Source organism: Cyprinodon tularosa, unplaced genomic scaffold (assembly GCF_016077235.1).
Source record: "Cyprinodon tularosa strain WSP-4 unplaced genomic scaffold, ASM1607723v1 ctg426, whole genome shotgun sequence".
Classification (NCBI taxonomy): domain Eukaryota; kingdom Metazoa; phylum Chordata; class Actinopteri; order Cyprinodontiformes; family Cyprinodontidae; genus Cyprinodon; species Cyprinodon tularosa.
In genome coordinates, this window is record NW_024039148.1 from 76274 (window position 1) to 101402 (window position 25129).

At 38.2% G+C, this 25129-nt stretch overlaps 1 protein-coding gene across 1 annotated transcript in view; it reads left to right on the forward strand.

Moving 5' to 3' along the window:
- si:dkeyp-14d3.1 (transmembrane protein 132C) overlaps positions 1 to 25129 on the forward strand; it is a 257247-nt gene that overhangs the window by 53224 nt on the left and 178894 nt on the right. Inside the window, exon 2 of the mRNA XM_038299362.1 lies at positions 2388 to 3276. Coding sequence (XP_038155290.1) covers positions 2388 to 3276 — 889 coding nt within the window. The remainder of the gene's footprint in view (positions 1 to 2387; positions 3277 to 25129) is intronic.

Below are 25129 nucleotides of genomic sequence, written 5' to 3' on the forward strand. Positions count from 1 at the left end.
GATAATGAGACGTAGACAGAGATCTGTGTATGCAACAAAAGGTTTTTCAAGCCACTTAGCGTACATAAATAAAGACGTAAAGACAGTAAATTACATTTTAGCACAAAAAACAGGAGATCAATCAAGACCTGTTCTTTGTTTATAAAAGAGACATGAGCCACTTGCATTGGAATTAATGTCATGTTATGGCTTACAAACCAAAGGATGAATTTCTTTCTGACTGTATTGTCATTCTGGGTTAAAGAACTTTTTATTTACCCTCACTAATGTCTTGTAATACTCCATATAAAACAATGCCTGGAGAAAACAATTGACACAAAGCCAACAAATAAATATAAATCACCCTTCATCGCTCAGCTTCTCAAAAGAGCTATATCTATAGTCACAAGCTCTCCACTGATTTGGATTTGAATTTAATCCAGACGGATGCAAAAGTTGAGGTTCAGCTGTCTCCTTTTGCATCTCTGACTAGGACAGCAGCTGAACAGAGGTGCTTATCAGCACCATGAATCTGAAAATTCATGACAGATTTGCTACCTGTTTGGACAGTGATTTACAGGGATGATCAGTAGAGGGAAATGCTGTGGATGCTAGCGCAGAGATGGGACTGTGGGAGGGTAATCACTTTGTAGATTGATTGTAAGAAGGTCATATTCCATCCTTATAAAGATTAAATGTGTCTTTATATCAACCTTGCCTCAATGTTTCTCAAGCAGTGTGAAATAAAGAAACAAACAGACAACATATTGGTAAGCAACACTGTGTTGTTCACTGAAATCCTAAGTATTCAGACTTCTTAATTTATCTTACATTTTGTCGCATTACAAACACAAGACTGCGTATTTCATTGGAATTTAGTGTGGGAAACTAACGATAATTTTTGCTTATTAAGTAACTTCATTCATCTACAGTAGTTACCCTAATATCCTTAAATGAAGTGCATTGCAAACAGCTTCCTGAGAAATCAGGCTTGACTGTCAATAAAGTTCACAGGTTTTTAATTAAACATCTTTATAAATACAGCAGGTGTTAAAGCATCACATATTTGTTAGAGATCATTAGTGAGAAAACAGCACTATAGGTCAGTGAGGAATTTTCTGGGAAGGCTAAGGATTGCGTAATAAAACACTGTCCCAAGCTCAAAGTTAAGTTGGAGAACCCACCAAAGTGGTCTTTGTGGAAAACGAAGTTGATAAAACATAAGTTTAAAGAAACCAATTAGAGCTGGCATGTTTTCAGTTTGTCACAAGCAATGCTGGAGGCACAGCAAATGTCTCAATAAAGACGCTATGGCCAGATGACACAAAATTTTAACTTCTGGTTCACCGCTGGTAGAAAATTCACACCGAACAAAAACTCGTCCACTGTGACACATGCTGTGGGGATGTTTGTCATAAGTGGGGACAGGAAAGCTGGTAGCATTGTTTGGAAGATGGTTGGAGCAAAATGCAAGGCAGCTCTGGCTAAGAACAAGGTTTCAAGACACTTTGGACTAGGGCAGGGATTTACCTTCTAGCTGTACGAGTGTTAATAGGTACCTATGTAGACAGAAAGGGAATACAGGAAGTAAATTCAATAAACAAAAGTTGTTGTTTTTTTCATTTCAATCAGTTTATTTTCTCCAGGATCTTTGAATGTAACTAAAATTCTATCTAATAACAGAGGCCCTTAGCACAATAATTCTGCTCTTCACTGCCAACACATAACAGAGCAACATAAGTTTAAAATATAAAGAAGTATAAAATACATTATTGTAAAAGGCATACAGTGCTGATTTAATAACATAATTCCCATCTTGTCGAATCGTTCTTAGAAAATGAAATACTCTTATTCTTATAGAAACTCTTTGTAATTCTTTGACTTAAGTTTAAAAATCAATGTTCAGACATTCCACCATTTATTCATGGAAGGAAATCTCAGAGTGCAATTTTCCTGGAAGAAGCTACTCTTCATATAAAACAAAAATAATGGTTGTATTTTAGAAATGATCAATTCTCTAGGCACTTCAGCTTTTTTGGAAGCTTACATGTTTGCTTTCTACTGACTCAGTCAGGATATAATGATGTGAGCAATTCTCGTCGATGAGTATTGAATTTTGTTTGTTTACCTTTTAGAAAATAATGAAATCTTGTAGGAAACAAAAAGACCAAGTTCTTATAGGAAAATATAAAACTTTCAGTTATTCTCCATCAGAGTGCCCTTTTTGGGCCTATTCTACATCTTTTTAAAATTAGATTTATTGATCGGAACTGGGAAAACGATGAATCCTTTTTTTATTTCTTGCAGTGGGCTTTTAGTTCTAGATTTATAAGTAGAGTTAGATTGGTTATAAATGAGGACTTTAAGGTGAACTGCTTCTAACCTCGCTTTTCTGCTCTTCCTTCTAGCGGCAGACTGTCGGGTCCTGGAGGGTTTACAGAGATACTCCTCTTCCCCAACATACCTGCCTGTCAACTATCAGCTGTTAAATGCTGATTTGGGGTTTTTCCTTAAGGAAGCCAACCAGGACTTCATGAGAAACTCTAGCCTGACTTCAAGGACTGAGGCTTTCTTCATCTACCAGGCCAGAAACTTGCCCTCTGTGAATGCCAGCTATGGACCTCTATCGGTGGTGCAGCCTGTTCCTTTAGAGCTTCTGCAGAGTCCTCGGACCTTCCCCGCCTCTTCAGTCTTCACTTTTAACTGGAAGGTGCAAACCTTTATCATGAACACACAGATTGACTTAGCCAAGCCTAAAGTACAGGTTCTGTTTTACATAGCAGGCAGGGACTGGGATGACTACAGCACCAATGATAAGCTGCCCTGTGTACACATGTTTGCTTTTCATGAGACTCAGGAGGTTCGTGGCACCTGTCAGCTCAAAGGGGAGTTGGGACTGTGTGTGGCTGAGTTGGAGCCACTGGCCAGTTGGTTTAGCTCCCCCAGCGTAGTGCCAGGACGGCAGAGGAATGCTGAGGTGTCTGAGGGCACCCCGGTGGAGCTCTACTATTTACTGCGAACCACGGAAGCAGGAGAATGCCGCTCAGAGGAGTCTAGAAAGGAGAGCTTCATCCGCTCCAATCAAGAAGAGCTGTTTGGTATCTATACCTCCACGCCACTGAAGAGGATTGGTGGAGTGAGACTCTTCAAGAACCCCACAGAGCCCCCTTTAAGTGAGCAATGGCTGGATAACAACTTTCTGGTCATGGTTCCAGCCACACCTAGGAGACAGAGGGAGACTGTGTCCACCTTCATCAGTGTATCTCCCTACTCCACCGTGGAGATGTTCACTCTTAGGTAAGGAAGCTTCTTATCATTAATTCAATCCAACTTCCAAACTCTCTGTGTCATTCTGTTCTTTGTTTTTTTCTGTAAGTTTCACTAAGTTGTAGAAATTTTCTAGACAAGGGGTTAACAATAGTATTTCTACCACCAAACATAATGATTGGGACTGTCTGAAAAAGGTCTTGCTTATTCATTTTAAGGTGTTCCTGGTATGTGACATATTTCGCCTTCCAGAGATCTTTAGTCAGCAGTGGCATTAAACGTGTTCTCAGTAACATAATGTATGTTACCATACTAAAAATGACGTCATGATATTATGACCATCATTCAATTTTTCCATCATGCTAATCCCAAGAGGGATCGCGAGGGGTGCTGGTGCCTATCTCCAGCTGTCTAAGGGTGAGAGGAGGGGTACACCCTGGACAGTCAATTAACCTAACAGTCATGTTCTTTGGATTGTGGCAGGAAGCCAGAGTACCCGGAAAGAACCTAATGTTAGGTCAGGGAGAACATGCAAATTCCATGCAGAAAGATCCCAGGCCAGGAATCAAACCAGGAACCTTCTTGCTGCAAGGCAGCAGTGCTACCCACTGCATAAATGAGTAGCCTCCATAAAGATATAATATTATGTTTACAGGACTGAAGTCATAACATTAGAATATTCTAAAGAAGTCACAATATCTCAACCCCATTGAGACATTGTGGGTTGGTGGAAGGAATACTTTGAGAATCTCCTCAATTCGGCTAGAACACCTTCCATGGTCGAAGAAAGGACAGGGTGCTCAGGGCTGAATTCAGTCATCACCCGGGCTGAATTCTTGAAGGCCTATGTCAGGTTGCTGGGGAGGAGAGTCCGGCTGATTGTCAAACCTTGACTTCAGGAAGAGCAGTGCATTTGCCATCCCTGCTGAGAAAGATTGGTCCAGCTCTATAACCTCTCCAGGAGTTATTGGATTATTAATGGGTTAATGGGATAGTTATTGGGTTAATGGAAGTTTGCCCAACCAGTCCACATTTGTGGACCTGGAGAAGGCCTTTAACCGTGTCACTTGTGGTGCCCCGTGGGGGGTGCTCCAGGAGTACAGGGTCGGGGGCCCTTTACTAGGGACCAGTCAGTCTCTGAACAAGCGGAGCAGGAGCCTGGTCTGCACTCCCAGCATTAATTCGGACCTCCTCCCTGTGCATGTTGGGCACCTATAGGGCTGCGCTTTGTCTTCGGTCGTGTTCATTACCTGCATGGACATGATTTCTAGGTGCAGCCAAGAAAGGGAGGGGGTCTCCTTTGGGGATTTCTTCCCTGCTTTTTGCGGATGATGTGGTTCTGCTGGCTCCCTCCTCTCTTTTTCAGATGACCCTGAATGCCTCCATGAGGAGTTGTTCAGTGCACCCCCAGAACACCATTGAGGGACTATGTCTCTCGGCTAGCATGAGAGCGCTGTTGTTGTTAGGCAACAAATAAACACTTAGCTTATTAGACATTTTGGTTCTCTGATGTAGAGTTTGAATGTAGATGTAGAGCGGTGAATGTGGCCTTTTCTTTACAAGGAACTCCATGACTTCTTTAGTCACACCGTACACAGTAGGAGCAGCAAAAATGCGTGTGCTGCTTCATTTTATAATGCTTGCACAAGTTTAGTTCTGACATGCAGCTGAGGCATCTTTGCTGCTCTTGCTGTGTTGTCGAAAAGTGGGTATAATGCACGTTGGGCAGAGTACCCTATCCTTTCTTTGCCCATAACAATGGCAGCTATATTTGCTGTTATAAGTGGGATTATAAGTGGGTAGAATGTAGTTTTAATGTTTTTAAGTGAGAAAGTCCACCTGAAAACCTCATCTGTGCAGTCAGTTCATGAAGATTACGATCCTGCCTAAATATTATTTCACTGTCAGTGCCACTCAGACCCCCGTACACCCGCGGTGCTCTGTCACTGGGAATCCCGTTCAATAACAGCCTCTGGCCCAGTCGCCTCTTTGCGGTTTTCTGCAACTGTTTGCTGCAACTAGAGGGTGTTTTTCACGTACGTAATCCGAACTACAGGCACCAGAATTGTAAAATCAAACATATTTTCCAGGTTTTGACATTTGACGTTAATTTAGGCGTTGATAAACTGGTCCAGTGGAGTGATCATAGCGATCTGCATTTGCAGTGCTGTGTCTGTGTCCTTGCCAATTTAAATTTTTCCGACCCAAGCAGCTGCTGCTTTCACAGGGCGTCGCGGGAGTCAGATGCTTAGAAGCTCGTGAGGTGCTGCACTGCTCCTGCTGCTCCAAATGTGACGTGGGACCTTTTGCTGCGCCTTGATGAGCGTCAACCATTGATTTTACATGTAAACTAGCTGCTTCTGCTGCCTCTGCTGCCTGCGGTGTTAACGTAGCATAAGTCTGTTGGTTCAAAGTGGTCTGCTAGCAGATTCCAAACCACAGAGGGAGACTGTTTCATGACTATGCAATGCTGCTAACTACCTCAAGGGGGCTTAACCTTAAAGTTATTACTTTTAGAGTAGTTCTTCAACAGGGGGTCTGGACCCCTAGGGGGTACGTGGAGGTACTGCATGGGGGTCATGAAAGTTTTACTTGATTAGACTTTTTTTATATTCTCCCCTGCAATTTTTTCCACTAATTGAAATGTCTTTAAATAAACATTAACATCAATTCAACACACTGTGGTAAACAGATAAATGGAGGAAGAAGATGTCTTCCAGGCATCAATGAACACAATCAACGACACAAAGGAGCTTTTTCAAGCTGGGCACTGTTTCATTTACAACACCTGTCCCATCTACGTGGAATTAGACTCAGAAATACTTCAATAATCCCAGTGCGACATTACTTTCGTTGCATTACTACATCTGTAAGAGAGTGACTATAGGACCAGTTTGATATAACACTATTTCATCGATATGTATAAAATTAAGGGGTCTGCAATCCATCTCACCATCAGTTTGGCAGTCCTCCAAAACGTTGAAGACTCCTGTTTTAGAGTATCAATAAAAATTATTTTAAAAATGTTATTTCTATGAGTAATGCACTAGTTTTATAATATTTATAAATAATCAGAGAAGGTCAGATCAGGGTGCAAATTAATTTATCCATTTCGTTTTTCAAAAGCAAAAATGCTAAATAAAAGCATTTTCTTTCAAAGATGAACAATATTAACAAATTACACACTAATGATGCATTGCCCATTTCAAGCTGTAGAAACATTTTCTGTGTTGTTTTTCTTCTTGCCTACCAATGAATTTTCCCTCTAACCAAAAAAACCCCAAAACACTTAAGTACTTGAGAATTTAAATTGGAACCAAGGTAAACGGGTTTGTCAAGCTGTGAAGCTAAATAAGCAGCAGAAATCCTCCAGGCTCCATTTTTTTTTTCTTTTTTCCTGTTTTAATCACTGGCTAGTTGTCCAGCCGTGATAAGGAGTTAAAACTTCTAGTTTTTTTTTTTTTTTTTTTTTTACCAAGCTGTGAAAGGATTTGTTTCATGAGAAAAACTAAACATAAAACAAGCCAGGCAGACCACAGAGGCGACGCCTGTGGTGTTTTTATTTGGCAGCCTACAGCACATGGCAGGCGCAGGTTGGCCATCTGAGAATGATAGATATGGAAAGAGCTCTGTGTGGACCTAGGTGATAAAGCGTGTCCTCCAACATTCATTCGTTAGGATGCTTAATCACCGGAACGAGGAGACCTTGATCTGTACATTCACAGGATCATTATCGTCTGTGTTGTACACGTTCTCCCTTCGACATTGTTAGCTGAGTCTGTACAGGCAGATGGAGCTTGTGGTCTGGAAAAATTTGTCAAAAAGATCAAAAGAACTTTCATTTTCAATATTGATTTTATGTAATAAAGGAACTGACAAATTATTATTTTTTTTCCATCTGGATCAAAAATGAACTTAAAAGACATGTGGCTGCTCCATTATTCAGAAAGGTGCATGCTGTGGTAGCTGTTATTGAAAGCTTTTTTCTCACATTTTTTTAATCATCAATCATGCAGTCAATTTATTGTTTGGTGGTTGCTCAGCAGGGGTTTGCTTCCTTTCATATTTCTAAATTGAAATACTGCTTTTCATTTAATGTTCCCTGATTTGGTTTGACCACCAGAGCCTTGATGACTAACAGTCACTCAGGAACTGAAAGGTTTGCTTGTCATTTACGCTCCTCAAATGCTCTGGGTATTTTATGTTTATGGCTTTTTCATGTCTGTCACTTATGCAGTGATTCCTTTTCCGCATTCAGCCTCCTTCCTTTTCATCAGTGATCATTTTTTTTTAGTAAAATTGAAAGTGGAGAATGTGACAGAGAAGGAACGAACTTGATTTTTAATTTTTTTTAAATCATGAACCAGGAAAAAAATCCCGTTAAATGATATTAGTATTCTTTGTTAAGATTAAAGATTAAACATAAAACTCTGCAACAGACTGGCAACCTGTCTAGGGTGTATTCCGCCTCTCGCCCATAGACTGCCGGATATAGGCACCAGCCCCACCGAGACCTTGACAAGGACTAAGCGGGAGAAGATGGATGGATGGATGGATGGATGGATGGATGGATGGATGGATGGATGGATGGATGGATGGATGGATGGATGAACTTAAAATTTTGAAATATCAATTTGCACAAGTTAGAAGTTGCACCATTTGTCATACCTTAGGTATTGCTGCTGTGCAGTTTATTTTGTACCTCCTGTTTACTGCATTTGTTTGGTTCTATATAGCTTTAAAGTAAAACAAAATTGCTGTAATAATGTAGAGTTATCAAGATAAGTTTGTTAAGGACAGCTCTGTGTTTACACATTGAAGCTTCCTCTCTCCGGTTCTTTTCCTGAGAAGAGATCACAAACTGTTTACATAACACTTCAAAATGTATATTTATTAAGTAGCCTTGAGACATGGCAACAGATTTAGACAAAAATTGTAATCTAACTCAGACCAGAGAAGTTGCTTTACATTGCAGAAAGCAGCTATTACTAACTGGCCTCACATCTCGTGAAGTGGTCCTGAATCACAGTTAAAGAAGCATTTTATGCCACATCATCACAACATTACATCATATATGTTTGTAAATGAGGAGACCTCACTCACTCCAGCCTTATCAAAATACTGCAGTGTCCCAGATAAAAACACAGAACTCGCTGTTAAGAAGGATCCACTCTGTGCCCCCATTTCATTCCTGAATCTCAGTTATGTACATAATGAACATGATAACTGTATATCTGGACAAAGGAACTGTCCTAATTAGATAAACCCGCAGGTATTATTACAGTAGCAGCCATTCAAAATGGCCCTTCCCAGTCAAATGCTAGCCGAATGGCAGCCAACTTCCAGCTGCTGGAGTGACCCCCTCTTTTTCCTGGGCATGCTTTTTTTTCCCTCTGACTCCACCCTTTCACTGAATCAAAGGCTCTGACTAGGACATACTTCTTCACTGTAGATCTTCAAATCATGACAGAAAGAATATTTAAGTACTAAAATTGATGTTTAAAAAGTAATCTCAGAGGACCAGCCAAGTACCAGCCAAGGGTCCATCAAGAAAAGTGGGGAGATTTTGAATGCCCACTACTGTAGGGTTTAACAGACTCGCACATCATCAATTAAAATAATCCTACAGTAACATGTTTCAAATATGACAAACCTTGGCGTTGTGAAGTTAAAAGATACTGAATTGTGTTCATCGTGTCCAATTACTGTAGGTCCAGTTTGTTGGGGTGTAATTCAACAGGCAATAATGTTTGAAATTCTTCTAAAAGTGATATAATGTGAGTAGTGGACAAGGTTAGCTTTACAAAAAACATGATAAGGTTCGTTTTGCTGCCCCATTAAGTGTTTATATGATGGTGCTCTTTGGTATATTCAGTGGGTACAATATAACAGGGGGAAGAAGAACCTACCTTTGGTAGTTGCTGCTAGTTTCTGGATCAACAACTGATCAAATTATGCATTTGGGTATGTTGAATGTATTTTTTCAATACGTAGAAAACCCTCCTGGAGGTGAGGAGCCTCTGTCACTACTGAATCAGTTGCCTTGATAGTGACCCTATGGTCACCTTTAATGTTGGATCTGATGCCTCTCATCTTACTCTTTACAGCATCCAATATATTCTCTATAGGGTTCATGTCAGGCAGGTTTTCTGGCCACATTAACACCAGTGTCATTAAACCAGTTTTTGTCAGAGTGTAGAGGAGCCAATTCCTGCTGAAAATTGAAATGTACATGTCCATAATGGTAGCCAACAAAGATATCATAAAATGCTCTTAAATTTCCTGATAGATGGTTATTTTGGCTGTAAACATAAAAAAAAAAAAAAAACCCACAGTGGACCAACACAAGCAAATTATTTGGGAATCCATGCCGAATGTACTTTACAAAGTATGCTGTGTTTGTAAAAAGAGAAAATGAACATTTGTTCTCTTTTCAGGCTCATGTTATTTACCTTCATTAAGTCAAATATATGGTTTGAAAAGTACCTACCCCCCTCCGACCTTTTGCTTGGCACTGCTTGACTGCTAATTCCGCCCTTTGTATATATATATATATATATATATATATATATATATATATATATATATATATATATATATATATATATATATATATATATATATATATATATATATATATATATATATATATATATATATATATATATATATCTTTCTGCACCATCAACACAAAGTAAAATTCCTTGTAAGTGCAAACCTACTTGATTATGATTCTTTGCAAATACTTCATGAAAAACACAGATGGTAGTAGTTTAGAAATGACATATGAGTTATCATCTGTGGCCCTCCTATCAAGTCTAGGGATTCTGGAGAGATGCTCACTACAGTAGTAGCCATTCGAAATTTGGCTGGTCCGCTACAATTCCTTTTTAAACATCAATCTTTGTACTAAAATATTCTTTCTGTCATGATTTGTGGACATTAAGACCTAAGAAGAAGCATCATCTTCTGGTCAGACCCTGTAATTCAGTGAGGGTGGAGTCAGAGTAACGTCCAGGAGAAGGAGGGGGTCACTCTAGTGGCTAGAAGTTGGAGAGGATTTTGCTGGGAGTTGCAGGGAAATAGGTTGCCATTCGGCTGCCATTCGACTGGGAAGGGCCATTTTGAATGGCTGCTACTGTATATTCAGTCATTTCGCATACTGTACTGGGCAAGACTGACAGAGGAAAGATGGGTTCCTTCTACCACCAACAGGAGGCAAGATGGCTGAAGTATCTTATAGGGACACAAAAACAGAGATGGACAAACGGGTAGTCGATCCAGCAGCCCAGATACAGGAGTCTATTTAATCATGTTCCTTAAGGTCACCATATTATCAGAATCTCTTACTACACCTTACCATACATTGCTTAAAGTTTTGCTCTTTCTCCTGAGCCCCGTATTCTATCAACTCAGTATTTAGTATAATTTAAGCGGAATGCTATACCACTAATGATACCCATAAACCAGTTTTGCAATAATTAACATTTTTAAGCACAGAAATGAAATAGTTTCCAGGTTCCTTAGCTGCTAAATGAAGAAAAAGCCACTGTAAAGAAATAAACAAGTTAATCACAGACTTTTTACTTTAATAATGCAAACAATGCACGCATTCACATTGTCCTGCGTCATTGTTAACTAATTATAATATATTCCAGAAATATAAAATTCATATGCAAACCGAATGCAATTAGGTGATTAGTTGAAAGGCTATTTCCACTTTTTTGTGTTAGATTGCAGAGGGAAGGGGGAAACGGTACAAAAGAAAATAGCTCTATTTTCTTTCTTGGTGCAGTGCTGCCATGCAGCATGAGTCACTGGATAGTGGGAGTCATTATATATTGAGAGCATTGTGCACCCTGGCAGAAGTCAGGCATTATTTTAACAATAGATTAGTCAATTCAAGGAACATATTTCAACTAATTTCATGGGAGGTGATCTGCTCCTTATAACATTTATCTACTTCTTTGTACAAATAGAGTGTTGGAAACACAGTAGTACAGCCACAGCATTCCCATGCAATGTAGTTGCTCAAGAATTGCACTTTTCTGTCTGACTCATGTGACAAGAAACACTCACTTAAGGCAGTTTATGGAGTCTTAAACATTGTCCACACTAGGCTTTTTTTTTCAATCTTTTTTTGTTGTTGTTGAGAAATTCAGTTTTACTATAACCTGCTATGTTGATGTGACATACAAATAGTCATTTCAAGAAAAGCTGCAATTTCACAGAAAAAGATAAAAGATTTAGATATATTTTTGATATCAAAGATATAGCTTTATTGTAATTAACTGACTTACCTACTAATATTACACAGGACAAAACTGGAGTACATCTCCCCTATTTAGAACTTATGTATTTTAGATTTTGATGACACATGTGTAGCAATAGTGGATTTCAATTCAAACTATTTTACATAAAATCAAAACTCTGAATATTACGTCCTTATCCTGCATTGTTTACAGGCCAAACGGCATTGCCAATTTCCCAGAATAACGTAACATTAATTAAGGGAAAGGTTACAGCCAAAATGTCTGCAGGTCATTGGGGGAAAATGTTTTGTGGCTCAAGTGGCTTTTAAGCTCATTATGTGGGTTACTTAACCTAATAATGCAAATTTAATATTGATACATTGAGGGGGGGTTGCCTCTTAATAAAATATATCTTGAGATGGAATTCTAATGTGTGGCAACTGTAGCCTTTGATTGAGTGTGCATGAGCTGGGTTGTTTCTCATTTCTCCATTTTGTGCTACTTCTACTCCAACCCCTCCATCCATGTGATCTGGAAATCGATCCCAGCATACCATAATGAAGAATGTCTCATTCCTAAAATATGCCAGTAAGTCAGAGAACACTAGTGCTCATCTTGTTGAAAGCTACTGCAGGTTCCCCTTTGTGCTATTTTAAGGGGTTGTCTACAGTGTCTTACTGAAGTATTCATAGCCAGCTAAATTTTTTCACATTTTGCCATGTTACAGCCTTACTGTTTTTCTTTGAATCTTCTTTGATCTGCACAAACAATGTATGAGTGAGGGGGAGAGGAAATTATCCACTCAGTCGGAGTGGATCATTGCCCCTGTGGACAGTGGTTTTTATGTAGGATTTAGGCCTGTTCAGGCCATTCCAACATATTCCTTGCATCTCTGGGTTTGTGTTCAGGGTACTTTTCCTGCTTGATAATACCTTTCAAAGGACTTTTTCTTTACCAACCGAAGAAAGTCATCCCTATAGCATGATGCTACCATCTTTGTTGCTATGAGACTGGTGCACTTCGCTTCACTTTTATTGTTTACTTGTTAGGGAGGGAAAGATACAAAAGAAGCATAGCTCATTATCACTAAAACAATCTGATGCCTGTATGATAGTGTTTATAGTCTAGGGCTAATGTGCAACAGCCATCCCTGGAAGGACTTTTAATGGTCAAATTAAAGCTTAGATGGTAAATAAAGCTACATTAAAATAACTAGAACGAGATATAAAACAAGGTCTGAACAGATAACTCAGCAATTGATCTATTTAAAAATGGCTACTCATCTGGTCCATCTTTAACCAATCCTTAAGGCTGGAAAGGAATATTTATGGACTTATGGACTAAATGTCAGACAGTAATGATATCCAGAGTTTACGACTCTTAACAGATATGGTTATTTTTATCTTTTTATTTTATATACTCTAATAATCCCAGAGGGAAATTACTTCTCTCAGTGTTTTATTGTCATTACACTGTCAAAAGTACAGCACAACAAAATTCTCTCTCTCTGCATTTAACCAATCCCCTTCGGGAGCAGTGGCCTGCCATTGTGAGGCGCCCAGGGAGCAGTGTGAGGTCAAGGGTCTTGCTCAGGGACCCAGAGTGGCAGTCTGTGGGAGTGGGGGATCAAACTCACAATCTCAGGATTCAAAGCCCTATGCCCTAACCACTAAGCCGCCACTCCCCCGAATGTAGCCCTTTGTATTCAAAATAATGTGCATAGTAAGACTCCCTCCACTCATAGCATTTTGCATGTAGGATAAAAAGTAAACTCTTTTTTTTCTGGCCAGAGTAACTTTGGTCCACAGGTTTGCTTTGCATCTACAATGTTACTTGTGACAGACTACCAACAAGAGTCTTAATGGTTATCTTTCCATACTCTTTATGGTAAAATGCCTTATGGTTCTCTTTCCATACTCTCAGAGAAACCAGATACATGAATTATAAGTTACCATAAATGTATTTGCTGCTTCCCTCATCAATACTCTCACTGCCTGGATCTTTGTTTAGATGGACAGCGATTTCTTGGTAGGCCTGAAGATGTACCTTAGTTGTTCCATTTTCAGATAATGCCTGTTGAGATGTTCAAACCTGAGATATTGTTTTCTGTCCTCGGAATATTTTGAATTTCTCCACAACTTTGTCATTGACATGCCTGTTGTGGTAATAAGTCTTTATTAGGCCATTTTATAATTTGATTTTTATAACAAACAGAGATGCAAGTTGTTAAAGTTATAGTATAGTTATCTTGCAGCGAGAAGGTCCTGGGTTCCATTCCCTGCCTTTGGTCTTTCAGAAGGAAGTTTGAATGTTCTTCCTTTGAATGTCTGAGTTTTCTCTGGTTACTCCAGCTTTATCACATAGTCCATAAACAGTACTATTGCATTATTGGTGTCATTGGTGTCTCTAAATTCTGTGCTGGTTTGTGTGTGCATGTTCTCTGACAGACAAGCGGTAAAAGATGGATGGATTTTTTAACAATCGTTCCCTGAGCAGCTGTAATTAAATTCTGATATTTGTACTCTGAAGGCAGAAGGTTGTACTGGAATCAATAAATGGGGAACAGAGTAAAGGTTTCATTCAAATTCATCCGTTATATTTTGGAAAAAAAAATGTAATAGGTTTTGGGAGATGTATATGTTTCTAATGCAATAGATGTCACAACCATTCAGAAAATTAATGATCCTCTAGGCCAGGGTTGCTCAAGTCCAGTCCTCAAGAGCTACTATCCTGCAACTTTTTGATGCACCCCACTTTTAACACACCTGAATCAAATGAGTGGCTCGTTACCTTTCCTCTGCTGGGCTAAATGATGGATTGAGCCGTTCGATTCAGGTGTGTTAGAGAAGAGATGCATCTAAAAGTTACAGGATGGTAGCTCTTGAGGACTGGACTTGAGCACCCCTGCTCTAGGCATTTGTGGCACATCACGTTAAAATCTTACTAATTGTAAGGGTCAGAAAGCAGTTGCTGACAGAGAAATGAAAGTGAAGATACTAAGAAGAGAAATATAAAGAAGGATGTCTAAAAGTCTCTGCCAATGTTTGTACCGCCCTTACAAACATTTGCCTCTTCTATGTGCATCTTGTTTGATAGCATGCCTCCTATGGAGAAGAGCCAGGCAAATGTTTCATTTGAAACCACTTTTTGATAAAAACCTCAGCATCTTTTGCACTTCTGGTGTGCATACTTGTCCATTTATGTTTGTGTGTTTGTTTGTGCTTGAGTAAATGCATGGGGGTTTGATTCAATAGAAGTGTTTGCTCAGGGGTAGCAAGAGGAGTAAGTATTTTGTAATGCTAACACTAAACACTGTTGCCTGAACTGAGAGGATTGGATTAGGTTGGCTTGTCTTTAAGAGGCAATGCATCAGTAAACAAATTATCCAACACTACGCTTCATTATGCATGCTGATGGACGACAGGGACAATAGCAGAAGCAATTATGGCTTGTAATACAAAGTGAAGACCAAAAGGCCAAGACTGACACAGACAGCCTTAGAAAACTTAGATGACACTCTGTGAAAAGACAGTCATTTTTTATACACAAAAAAATCTGAGAAAGAGATTTGGACCTCTGTTCTGACCGCTCAGAACTGATATTTATTGATGTATTTAATGTAAGATCTGTGATTTAATATCAAGGAGAAAGGTGCACTGACAGACATCCATCAAGATAATCATAGCATCAAATCATAGCCGGGGAGAAAAATGTAAATGAAATTTAAAATACAGTTATTAAGAATAAACAAACATAAATAAATAAATAAAAAATAGGAAAGTGTCATTCCACCATGATTTATATATTTTATGACAGTCTTTATTGGTTGTCCTAAGAGTCAATTTAAATGTTATAGTGTCAAAATAATCGTTGTTATTTGGCTGTGAACATTCGCAGTGATCTTGGTTAACCTTATTTTTATTTACTGTATGCTTATGCTTGTTGTTCGGAGTGGCTGTGAGCATGGCTACAGGCGGGTGTGGCTGTCTAAAGCATGGGGTGACTTAGTGAAAGCTTGCTTGCTGTGCTAGCCTTAGAGTACAACCTGTTCAGGGTCTGCATGAGCCCTGGGCAGAGTGTGCTGATTGGGAATGCTCCAGGCACAAAGATGGGCACTGCAAACATTGTGCATATTTCTTTTCAGGATTTTGCATCTGCAGAAGAATAACCTTGGTGGTGGGTATACCATGAAGCCTAAGGAATGGACATTGTACTAACACTCACTTACACTGGTCTTGGTTATATAACTATTGGGGTCTTGTTGAAGTTTGGAAAGAAGCTATGGTAAAAGAAATTACAGAATGGCTATAAGTTGGAGACTGTTCATAAACAATAGCCAAATCTAGCTTGATTTGTATCTAAAGGAAGATGTAAATAGTGAGTTGTCAGTGTTTGGGACTAAAGTTTAATGATAGCCTATAGCCATAATGTGTCATGGCAGCAAAATCTTTGTTAAAGCTTAACTCCTGATGGTTAGTAAGGTTTCAAGTTGCTTGCAAAGTTCAGTAATGCTAAAAAATGGTAAGAAATGTTTGCTAATACCAATCAAAGACTTACCTATTCAGAAGAAAAATGGCCACCCCTCTAAAGCCTTTTGCTTTCTTCAATCAGCACCGATACTCAAAAAGCTTGTCCGATGTTCACCCTCATTTTGGTTCTTTTTTTTTTTGGCGTGAAATAAAAAAATGTAACATGGAGAAAAAGTCATTCCATGACTTCCATGACATTCCAAGCCATATAACATCGCTAGAACCTGGCAACACCTGGGCTTTCAATCTATTATTCCTATTGGTACAGAATAACTTTTTGTCTATGTTCAAAATGTAATTAACAATTATTTTTATAGTCAGCTTTTCCATAAAATTTATATTTTGAACGACTGTAGATGTTCTGTGGATGCATTATTTATGATACACTCATGGTTTTAATAAACATTTTGTAGTTGGGACTTTTAAACCACGAGAATGATTATTGATACATTACATTGATTCTAATAGTACATATACAAGTTTAACTACTGGGTGGAATTTTAATACATAATTCAGTCAGATTACAAAACAGTATTTTTTTGGCTTATTTAAGTGTTTGAATTGTTGCTTATCAAGCCTATTAGAAATTCTAGGCTTTAAAAGGTAATTTTACTCAATGTCTTACTTGATGGTAAATTAGGAGATAAATAATTAGCTCATCTTAACAACTGCTTGATATTATTAAGTATTAAACGGGCAAAAGCAGAAATTCTAGCATATAGTTTGGGTTTAGACAACCTTATTTAGTCTTAAATTGAACTTTATCACTAACGGCCAAATGATTTTGCCAATGACCTTCTACACAAAATGATTTTTTTTTAGATTGCTCCTAAATTTATATATTTTCCCAAAGAAGACCACTTTTCTTCAGCTCTTTAAAAACCATTCAAACAAAAGACGCTGAGGGGATGACCTTTTTGATTTTTAAATGTAAAATTAATAATAACTGACAAACGTTTTGTGCTCTCTTTTGCTATTTTATCTGCCATTTATTTCCCCTTAATTTCATAATGTTCAGGAACCATTATAAGGTTAACCATAAGACCTAGTATGTTAAATCTATAAAGGACCTTTTTAAATTCAATTTGCCCTTTCTATTTGGTTGTACATTATACTGTCTAAGGATGAACTAAAATCTGAGCAAATTATTGATCTAAAAGTTCTGACGTCTTCAATCCACTGAACAGCTAACAGTATTAAAAGCATTTCTACTGTTTAAACTGACACTTCATGGATCCATCTAAATTTCTTAAATTGGTAAGGACTCTTTAATCAAAGTGAAGGTGCATCAACTTCCACCAATAGTACCTGCATAAAAAAGAAGCATGTAGGAAAAGGAAGCTGGATGCTTACTATCAATGGTTAATTTAGCACATGGCAACCTCTGGACGTTCCTACAGTATGTGGCGCATAGGAGCCTTACAGTTTCCCACAACACTTTGTGTGACAGGACATATAGTCACAGCCCACCTCATGGACATTAACAAAAGTTCATTATTTCTGAAAGTGGACTCTGTGCGTAAATGGTGGGCAAATGGACACACCTTAATGCATTTTTGGTATAATGTTTGTAACATTTATTTAGCTTTTTTTTTTTTTCATTTTTTCGTTTTCCTTTTTTCACCAAAAGGCTGTAGTCCCAATTTGACAAAAAACATAATGACATCCATAAATCTGAAGGCTGTCCAGATTTGGCAAAGCAGTTAGTAAGTCCTGTCCTACCCATAATACTGTTCTTTTTGTTTATTCCATAAAAGGTGCAAGAATTGGAGCTAGGAGCTAAAATTTGCACTATTCTGACTGAGAGCCTCACTAACCATTATATTGTGAATATTTTTTTCAATTCCCATTCATACAGCAGATATTATTTGTTTTGGGAGCAATAGTGTTACGTAAAAAATATATTAATAACTGAGTATGTCATTAAAAAAGTGATCAAACTAATTGCTTTTTTACTTATGGTAACTGTGTTACATGACATGCAATGCATATTAACATTGTTGCAATGTGTTCAGCACTATTACAACGCAATGTGTTTACTTGTATTGAACATACACCAAGAAGAGAGATAATTATATAAAGCCACTTATTGAGATGTTCATAAAGAAAAGTACTTGATGAAGTCAAAGGCTAAATGTTCCTGTGATTTGCTCATTATTTGTGGGAACAAAGACTTTAAATATGTCAGTCAGAAGTAGCTGTAACCTAAAGGAGCTTGTTTTCCGCCAGTAACCCTGAAAACTAGTGCCCATTATCATCCCATCTTACTCTTTACTGTCTCTGTGATATACTGAATTCACTGCTTTTTTCACTCAAAAATACTGTGGATAATACACACCTGCTGGGTATTGTTCTGCAATAATTTAACACCTGATTACACTATTACTGTATTGTAATTATTTTTTACCATTGTTAAATTGTTTAAAAAGCATCTTTTTTTTTTTTTAGCACCATTCCATTTTATAGCCACTTGAAGCCTGCAAACCTACAAAATATAGTTCTTAAACATTTAATTTGCTCCGTTATTTGCTCTTTTATAAAAAAAAAAAAAAAAAAACATTATTAAATTACTTATGTTGCAACTCACTTGTCCAACCACACACAAAAAAATGGTGAAGATTAGTATACAGTGTTTTGTGTTAATGCTTTGGTTAATATATTTTCATCAAATCTATTATTTTTCATGATTGAACTTTCAGCTGTATTGAAAGTTCTGAAAACTACAGCATATTAGACCATAAAAGGTAACTGCATACTTACTTTGACTAAATTATTACTTTGATTGTGCAGACAGTGGAGTACCTTAGTAAATTACCTTTTTAAAGAAGTAAAAGTTAATTATATGATTAAAGAATTTTAATAATGCATTGTCATTTATTTGTGGGCTATTGGGCCTTAAGTTTTTTTTTTTGGTTTTTTAAACGTATATAAAATTTGCACTATAGTATAACAATATCATCTTTTCAGATGTCTTGTAGTGTACTTCATTCCTGTTACCCGTTTTGTGTGGATTGGTTGTGATTTGCCATCCTGCTGAAGATGGATCCTGCTTTTGTAAAAGAAATCATGTCATTTACAGCTGATGTTAATTTTAATGTCATCAACAGACTTTTTTTAGTTTCTTGAATGCATCACTGCAAAAACATTGTGAATATTTCATCCTCTGCTCTCACCACCAACACCGGTGCACCACAGGGCTGGGTACTCAGCCCATTCCTCTACACACTCTACCCCAATAAGAATACAAGCTCCTCTCAGAACATCAAATACGTCAAATATTCAGATGACACTGCTATATTGGCTCTACTCAATGACAATAACTCAATTATGTACTATGCAGACAACATCACTCACTTCACCCGATGGTGCACAGACAATTATCTGCACCTCAATGTCAGTAAAACAAAGGAACTCGTATTCAACCCCCCTGGACCACAGCAACCAATTCATATAAACAATCAATCAGTGGAAACAGTGGACAGCTTCAAATATCTTGGTGTAACAATCAACAGCTCACTCACATTTGACCATCACATCACAGACATTCATAAAAGAAGCCAATAACGACTTTCCATAATCTGGAAACTCAAAGGACTCTATGTTTCACCACATCTCCTCACAGACACAAACCAATAGGACATTGGACTCTCCATAGAACGGGACCCCACTCACCCACTACAGGACTACCTCATACCCCTGCCCTCTGGACGGAGGTACCGGGCACTCAGGTGTAGAGGGCCCGTTTTGGCAGGAGCCTGATCCCTTCAGCCATCACCTTTTTAAACAACAGGCCCAGTTGAGTGTATCATGTCTCGTATCACGTCTTGTACTTGTGCTGGTGTTTACTGTGGTGTCTTTTTTTTATGTCTTTGTGTAAACGAGCTCTGTGTATGTGGAAAAGAATCCCCTTAGGGACAAATAAAGTCTAAAGTCTAAGTCTAACATGCATTCATAAATATGATTATTTTTTAAAAATCTCTTTTGTTTTCTAATTTAATATTCTCCCCACGTTCTCGAACACACCCTGTTGGATGTTACAAGGTGTCAAGCATCTTCATGTCTTATCCTGAGCTTGCTTATTTGATTATGCAACACTGTATTCAGTACATTTTTATGAGCTTGTAGAGTTTGTGGCTTGGCTAGAAGTTGAATAAGGTTGTGTGAACAATCATGATGAGCTATGATATGAGCTTAAAACAAAAAGTTTCAGTACTGCTGAGGTTATATATCCAGCCCCTATTGTTTCCATACAGTATGACCTCTTGGTACCAGTGCTTGTGACGATAAAGCAGTGTAGGATAAAAAACTGCATTTTTAAAGAAAACTCCAAAGACTGCATAATGCTCTGTCTGCATTGTTTGACTAATACTGCTGAATACTACCATTCCCTTTCTTAAACTTGCTTAGCAAGAGTGACACTTTATTGCAAGGTCAAATGCCCTACACCTTTTAGCTGTGTCTGCTTCCATTCACCTGAATCAAATGGGTGAGTTACTTTCTCAGCAAGCAATCAAGTCCTACTAATGACCTGATTTTTAGGCCAGAAGGGAAGCATACTCCCTACAATATATTCTCATTCTATCTTAGAGCCTTTTCTCAGTAGAAGTGGGAGATCATTGTAGTCAACCTGAGCAAATACCTGAACCACCTGATCTTACTCCTACTATTGCAAGGAAGCAGAGATTTTGCTTTGAATTATCCCTGAATTCATAACTCAGACTAACTTCCAGGGGTAGGACATAATACAGTAAAATATATGTTTTGACAGATTGGGAATAGTGCCAGTTTCCCCATATTAAAGAATACATGTACCTTAGCATGTATTCAACTGAATAAAAACAAAACTGAAGTAATAATCTTTGGACCAATAGAGGAGAGATCTAAAGTTAGCACACAGCTTCAGTCGCTTCAGCTAGTAACCACTGATCAGGCCCGAAGTCTAGGTGTAGTGCTGGATTCATACTTGAACCTCCAAAAGCATTTAAAGACAATTACAAGGTCGGCTTTCTATCACCTGAAGAACATTTCCAGGATTAAAGGACTAATGTCTCAGCATGATCTGGAAAAACTAATCCATGCGTTTATTTTTAGTCGAATTGATTACTGCAACGGTGTTTTCACAGGTCTGCCTAAAAAGTGGATCAGACAGCTGCAGCTGACCCAGAACGCTGCTGCCCGTGTCCTCACTAAGACTAAGAAAGTAGAGCACATCACCCCAGTTCTAAAGTCCTTACACTGGCTCCCTGTATCTCAGAGAATAGACTTTAAAATACTTCTGTTAGTCTATAAATCTCTGAATGGCTTAGCACCTAAATACATCACAGACTTGCTATCAGTTTATCAACCCTCCAGACCACTCAGGTCTTCTGGCTCCAGCCTGCTCTGCATACCTAGAACCAGAACTAAACATGGAGAAGCAGCATTTAGTTCCTATGCTCCACTTATCTGGAACAAACTTCCAGAAAACTGTAAAAGTGCGGAAAGCCTGAGTTTCTTTAAATCAAGACTAAAAACAAATTTGTTTAGGATTGCCTTCGACTGTTCTAGTTAAACAATTCAACAAAAACATGTTTTCTTTAATCCAACTGTTTTTAATATTCTTTTTTTGTTTCTGCATTGTTTATTTTATTTTATTTGTTTTTTATTTTTTCCTACTTGCTTTGATTCTGTTTTATCTTCCTGTATTTTAATCATGTAACGCACTTTGCATTGTCTTTGTACTGAATTGTGCTATACAAATAAATTTGCCTTGCCTTGCCTTGCCTTGCCTTGCCTTAGCAGACCAAAGCACAGCGCCTTAAACGTTTTCTCTGTGGAGCTAAAGAAGCAAATCTTTTTGTCCAAACACTGTGTACAACTGGAGTACATTAACTGGTGATCATCCACCTGCTATGCAAACAAATGCAGTGGTGAGCTGATTTAAATATGATGTTTGTTTTCTGTCCTCTTGTCTTCTTAAACTGTCATTGGCAGTTGCTTTACATCAAATGCATGGATAACTATTAGTATCCAGAAAATTTTTTAACACTGGCTGACGAAAATTCTAGTCTCTCTGGGCTTTATAGTGTTAAACTTCTGCCTTAACAAGAGATTGTGTAAAAGTATGAGAAAACAGTTTCCTTTAGCTAGATTGTCCAATCCATGATTTCTTATCCGATGCAATTGCTGAGTGTCTGACCTCCAATCTTTAAGTCACCAACTGTTTTTATTTTTGTGTTTTTCAAGTTCCTTCCCTAAAAAATGTTACTTATGAGGATTATGTTGAATGTCACCTGGTTAGGAAAGCCAAGTCACACAATGGAGGAAGCTCATTTAAACATTTGAATCTTGTTCTTTCATTCTTGATCCATACCTGGTGACAATACATACGGTAGGTGTCGTAAAAAAGACAGAGTTGTAAGTCAAGAGCTTTACTTTTTGGCTTTGATCGTGTATTCATTCACCATGGCACAAACTGTTACTGCACATGGAGCATGAATCCTTCTATCTATCTCCCACAATCTGTCATGAGGAAGATAACAATTAGCCTTGAAAGTTAAATGCCTTTGTTCAAGGTAAAAACAGACTCTAGACCTATGGAGAAGTTCACCGTACTCTGAAAACTGGCACCCTGGCTGCTTCACACTGCCATTAATTCCTCTAGTTGGAGCCTCAGAGGATGACTGAAAAACACCAACATCACCACATAAACCACAAGTCTGTCTGTGGTGAAAAGATAGAGGCATAAAGCCACCCTCAAAACACTTTTGAGAAAGAAAATTGTTCATTTCAATTTCAATTTAACCATTCCTTTTTTGTTTTTGTTTTGTTCGGATGGTTTTACTTATCTCAGCCCAAAACATCTTCAAACCACAGAGGCAGAAGGAAAGTTACAAGAAATAGTTGGTAAGCCCATCTGATCAACCCTGACAACTTCTAAACCTCAGTTAGCCGTCATAAGACAACTTCTAAGAGGCATTTTTTTTTTTACGTTTGACTTTTCATCCACATTCCTATGTTGCTGTATTTTCATTGAATCTAATCTTTTCATGTGTTTAAAAAGAAATATTGCTGAAGGTTAAAGAGGGAAATCTTGCCGGCACTATAAGGATGAAGTCTTATTGCTCAATATCTCAGTAAATGGTAAATGAATCTAAAATGGGGCAATTATTTTGTATCAGGATGTTCCCAGCTTTCTCAGCGAGATACTGTGTGTGTATCATCTCAATCCAGGCTTTGTACTGCCCCTACCTTTTTTCTTTGTGTGTGTTTGAAAGACATTGATCTTGAGGCTGCCCTACGGTTTATCCGTATTGGTGCCAACTTTCCAACTGATTTCTTTTTTGGTCCAAATAGTGAACTCTAGATCTAAAATGTATTACTTATTTTGTTCATATCTGGTACAGCAATGCTAGGTACCTGTAGAGCCTTTCCTGCTCTGCTGGAACACTCTTCCTTTTAGGTTCTTGTGGTTCTGTGTTCCAGATGAAGCTAATAGTGGATGAATTAATAAGTCCTTTTAAACACCCTAGTGTTTAAATATCACACAGTAACACGCGCAGTATTTTCTCTCATGTTTATAAACCGTTCAACACAACCAATGTGACATTATATTTATCAGACTACTCAACAATCATCAGTTTACTATGATTTCACACCTGATTTGATAATACTGGTTGCTGTTTTTTGCAAATGCTTTTCTTTTGTTGACAATATGAAAGCTTGTAAATTGATTACATTACATTGATCTTTTCTACTGGATGTTTTTGTGGTCTACCTCAAGCAGCATAATCAAGACCACACCATCCAATACCAAGAAGTAAAGAGACCAAGAAAAAGCCAAGATCTTTAGAGGCCAAGGCCAATACCGTATATATAATTGGTGTTGTTATTGGTCTTGACCTCCAAATGTCTTGGTGTTGGTATTGGTCTGAGCCTATAAATGTCTTGGTGTTGGTATTGGTCTCAGCCTCATAATGTCTTGGTGTTGGTATTGGTCTTGGCCTCTAAATGTCTTGGTGTTGTTATTGGTCTTGACCTCCAAATATCCTGGTGTTGGTATTGGTCTGAGCCTCTAAATGTCTTGGTGTTGGTATTGGTCTTGGCCTCTAAATGTCTTGGTGTTGTTATTGGTCTTGGCCTCCAAATATTTTGGTGTTGGTATGGGTCTGGGCCTCTACTGTAAATGTCTTGGTGTTGGTATTGGTCTCAGCCTCAAAATGTCTTGGTGTTGGTATTGGTCTGAGCCTCTAAATGTCTTGGTGTTGGTATTGGTCTCAGCCTCAAAATGTCTTGGTGTTGGTATTGGTCTTGGCCTCTAAATGTCTTGGTGTTGTTATTGGTCTCAGCCTCTAAATGTCTTGGTGTTGGTATTGGTCTTGGCCTCTAAATGTCTTGGTGTTGTTATTGGTCTTGGCCTCCAAATATTTTGGTGTTGGTATGGGTCTGGGCCTCTACTGTAAATGTCTTGGTGTTGGTATTGGTCTCAGCCTCAAAATGTCTTGGTGTTGGTATTGGTCTGAGCCTCTAAATGTCTTGGTGTTGGTATTGGTCTCAGCCTCAAAATGTCTTGGTGTTGGTATTGGTCTTGGCCTCTAAATGTCTTGGTTTTGTTATTGGTCTCAGCCTCTAAATGTCTTGGTGTTGGTATTGGTCTTGGCCTCTAAATGTCTTGGTTTTGTTATTGGTCTCAGCCTCTAAATGTCTTTGTGTTGGTATTAGTCTGGGCCTCTAAATGTCTTGGTGTTGGTATTTGTCTTGGTCTCTAAATGTCTTGGTGTTGTTTTTGGTCTTCGCCTCTAAATGTCTTGGTGATATTATTGGTCTTGGCCTCTAAGGGCATTGGCCTTGTCTCTGTACTCCTTGGATCTGGTTGGTGTGGTCTTGACTAGAACACTAGTTGATCAGCCAATTTCTATTGGCTGATTTGTAGATGTCAGTCTTAGCAGCAGTTACACTTTGAGATTCTAAACAATTGACAATTTCAGATAATTACAGCTTATCTCATACACTAAAAATGTCCGTCTTTGGCATCCATTTTTTTAATCCTGTAATATTTTGTATGTGATGGTTAAAAATCACAGTGTACAGTGTGCATAAGGGTAGTTAAGACAAACTATTGTA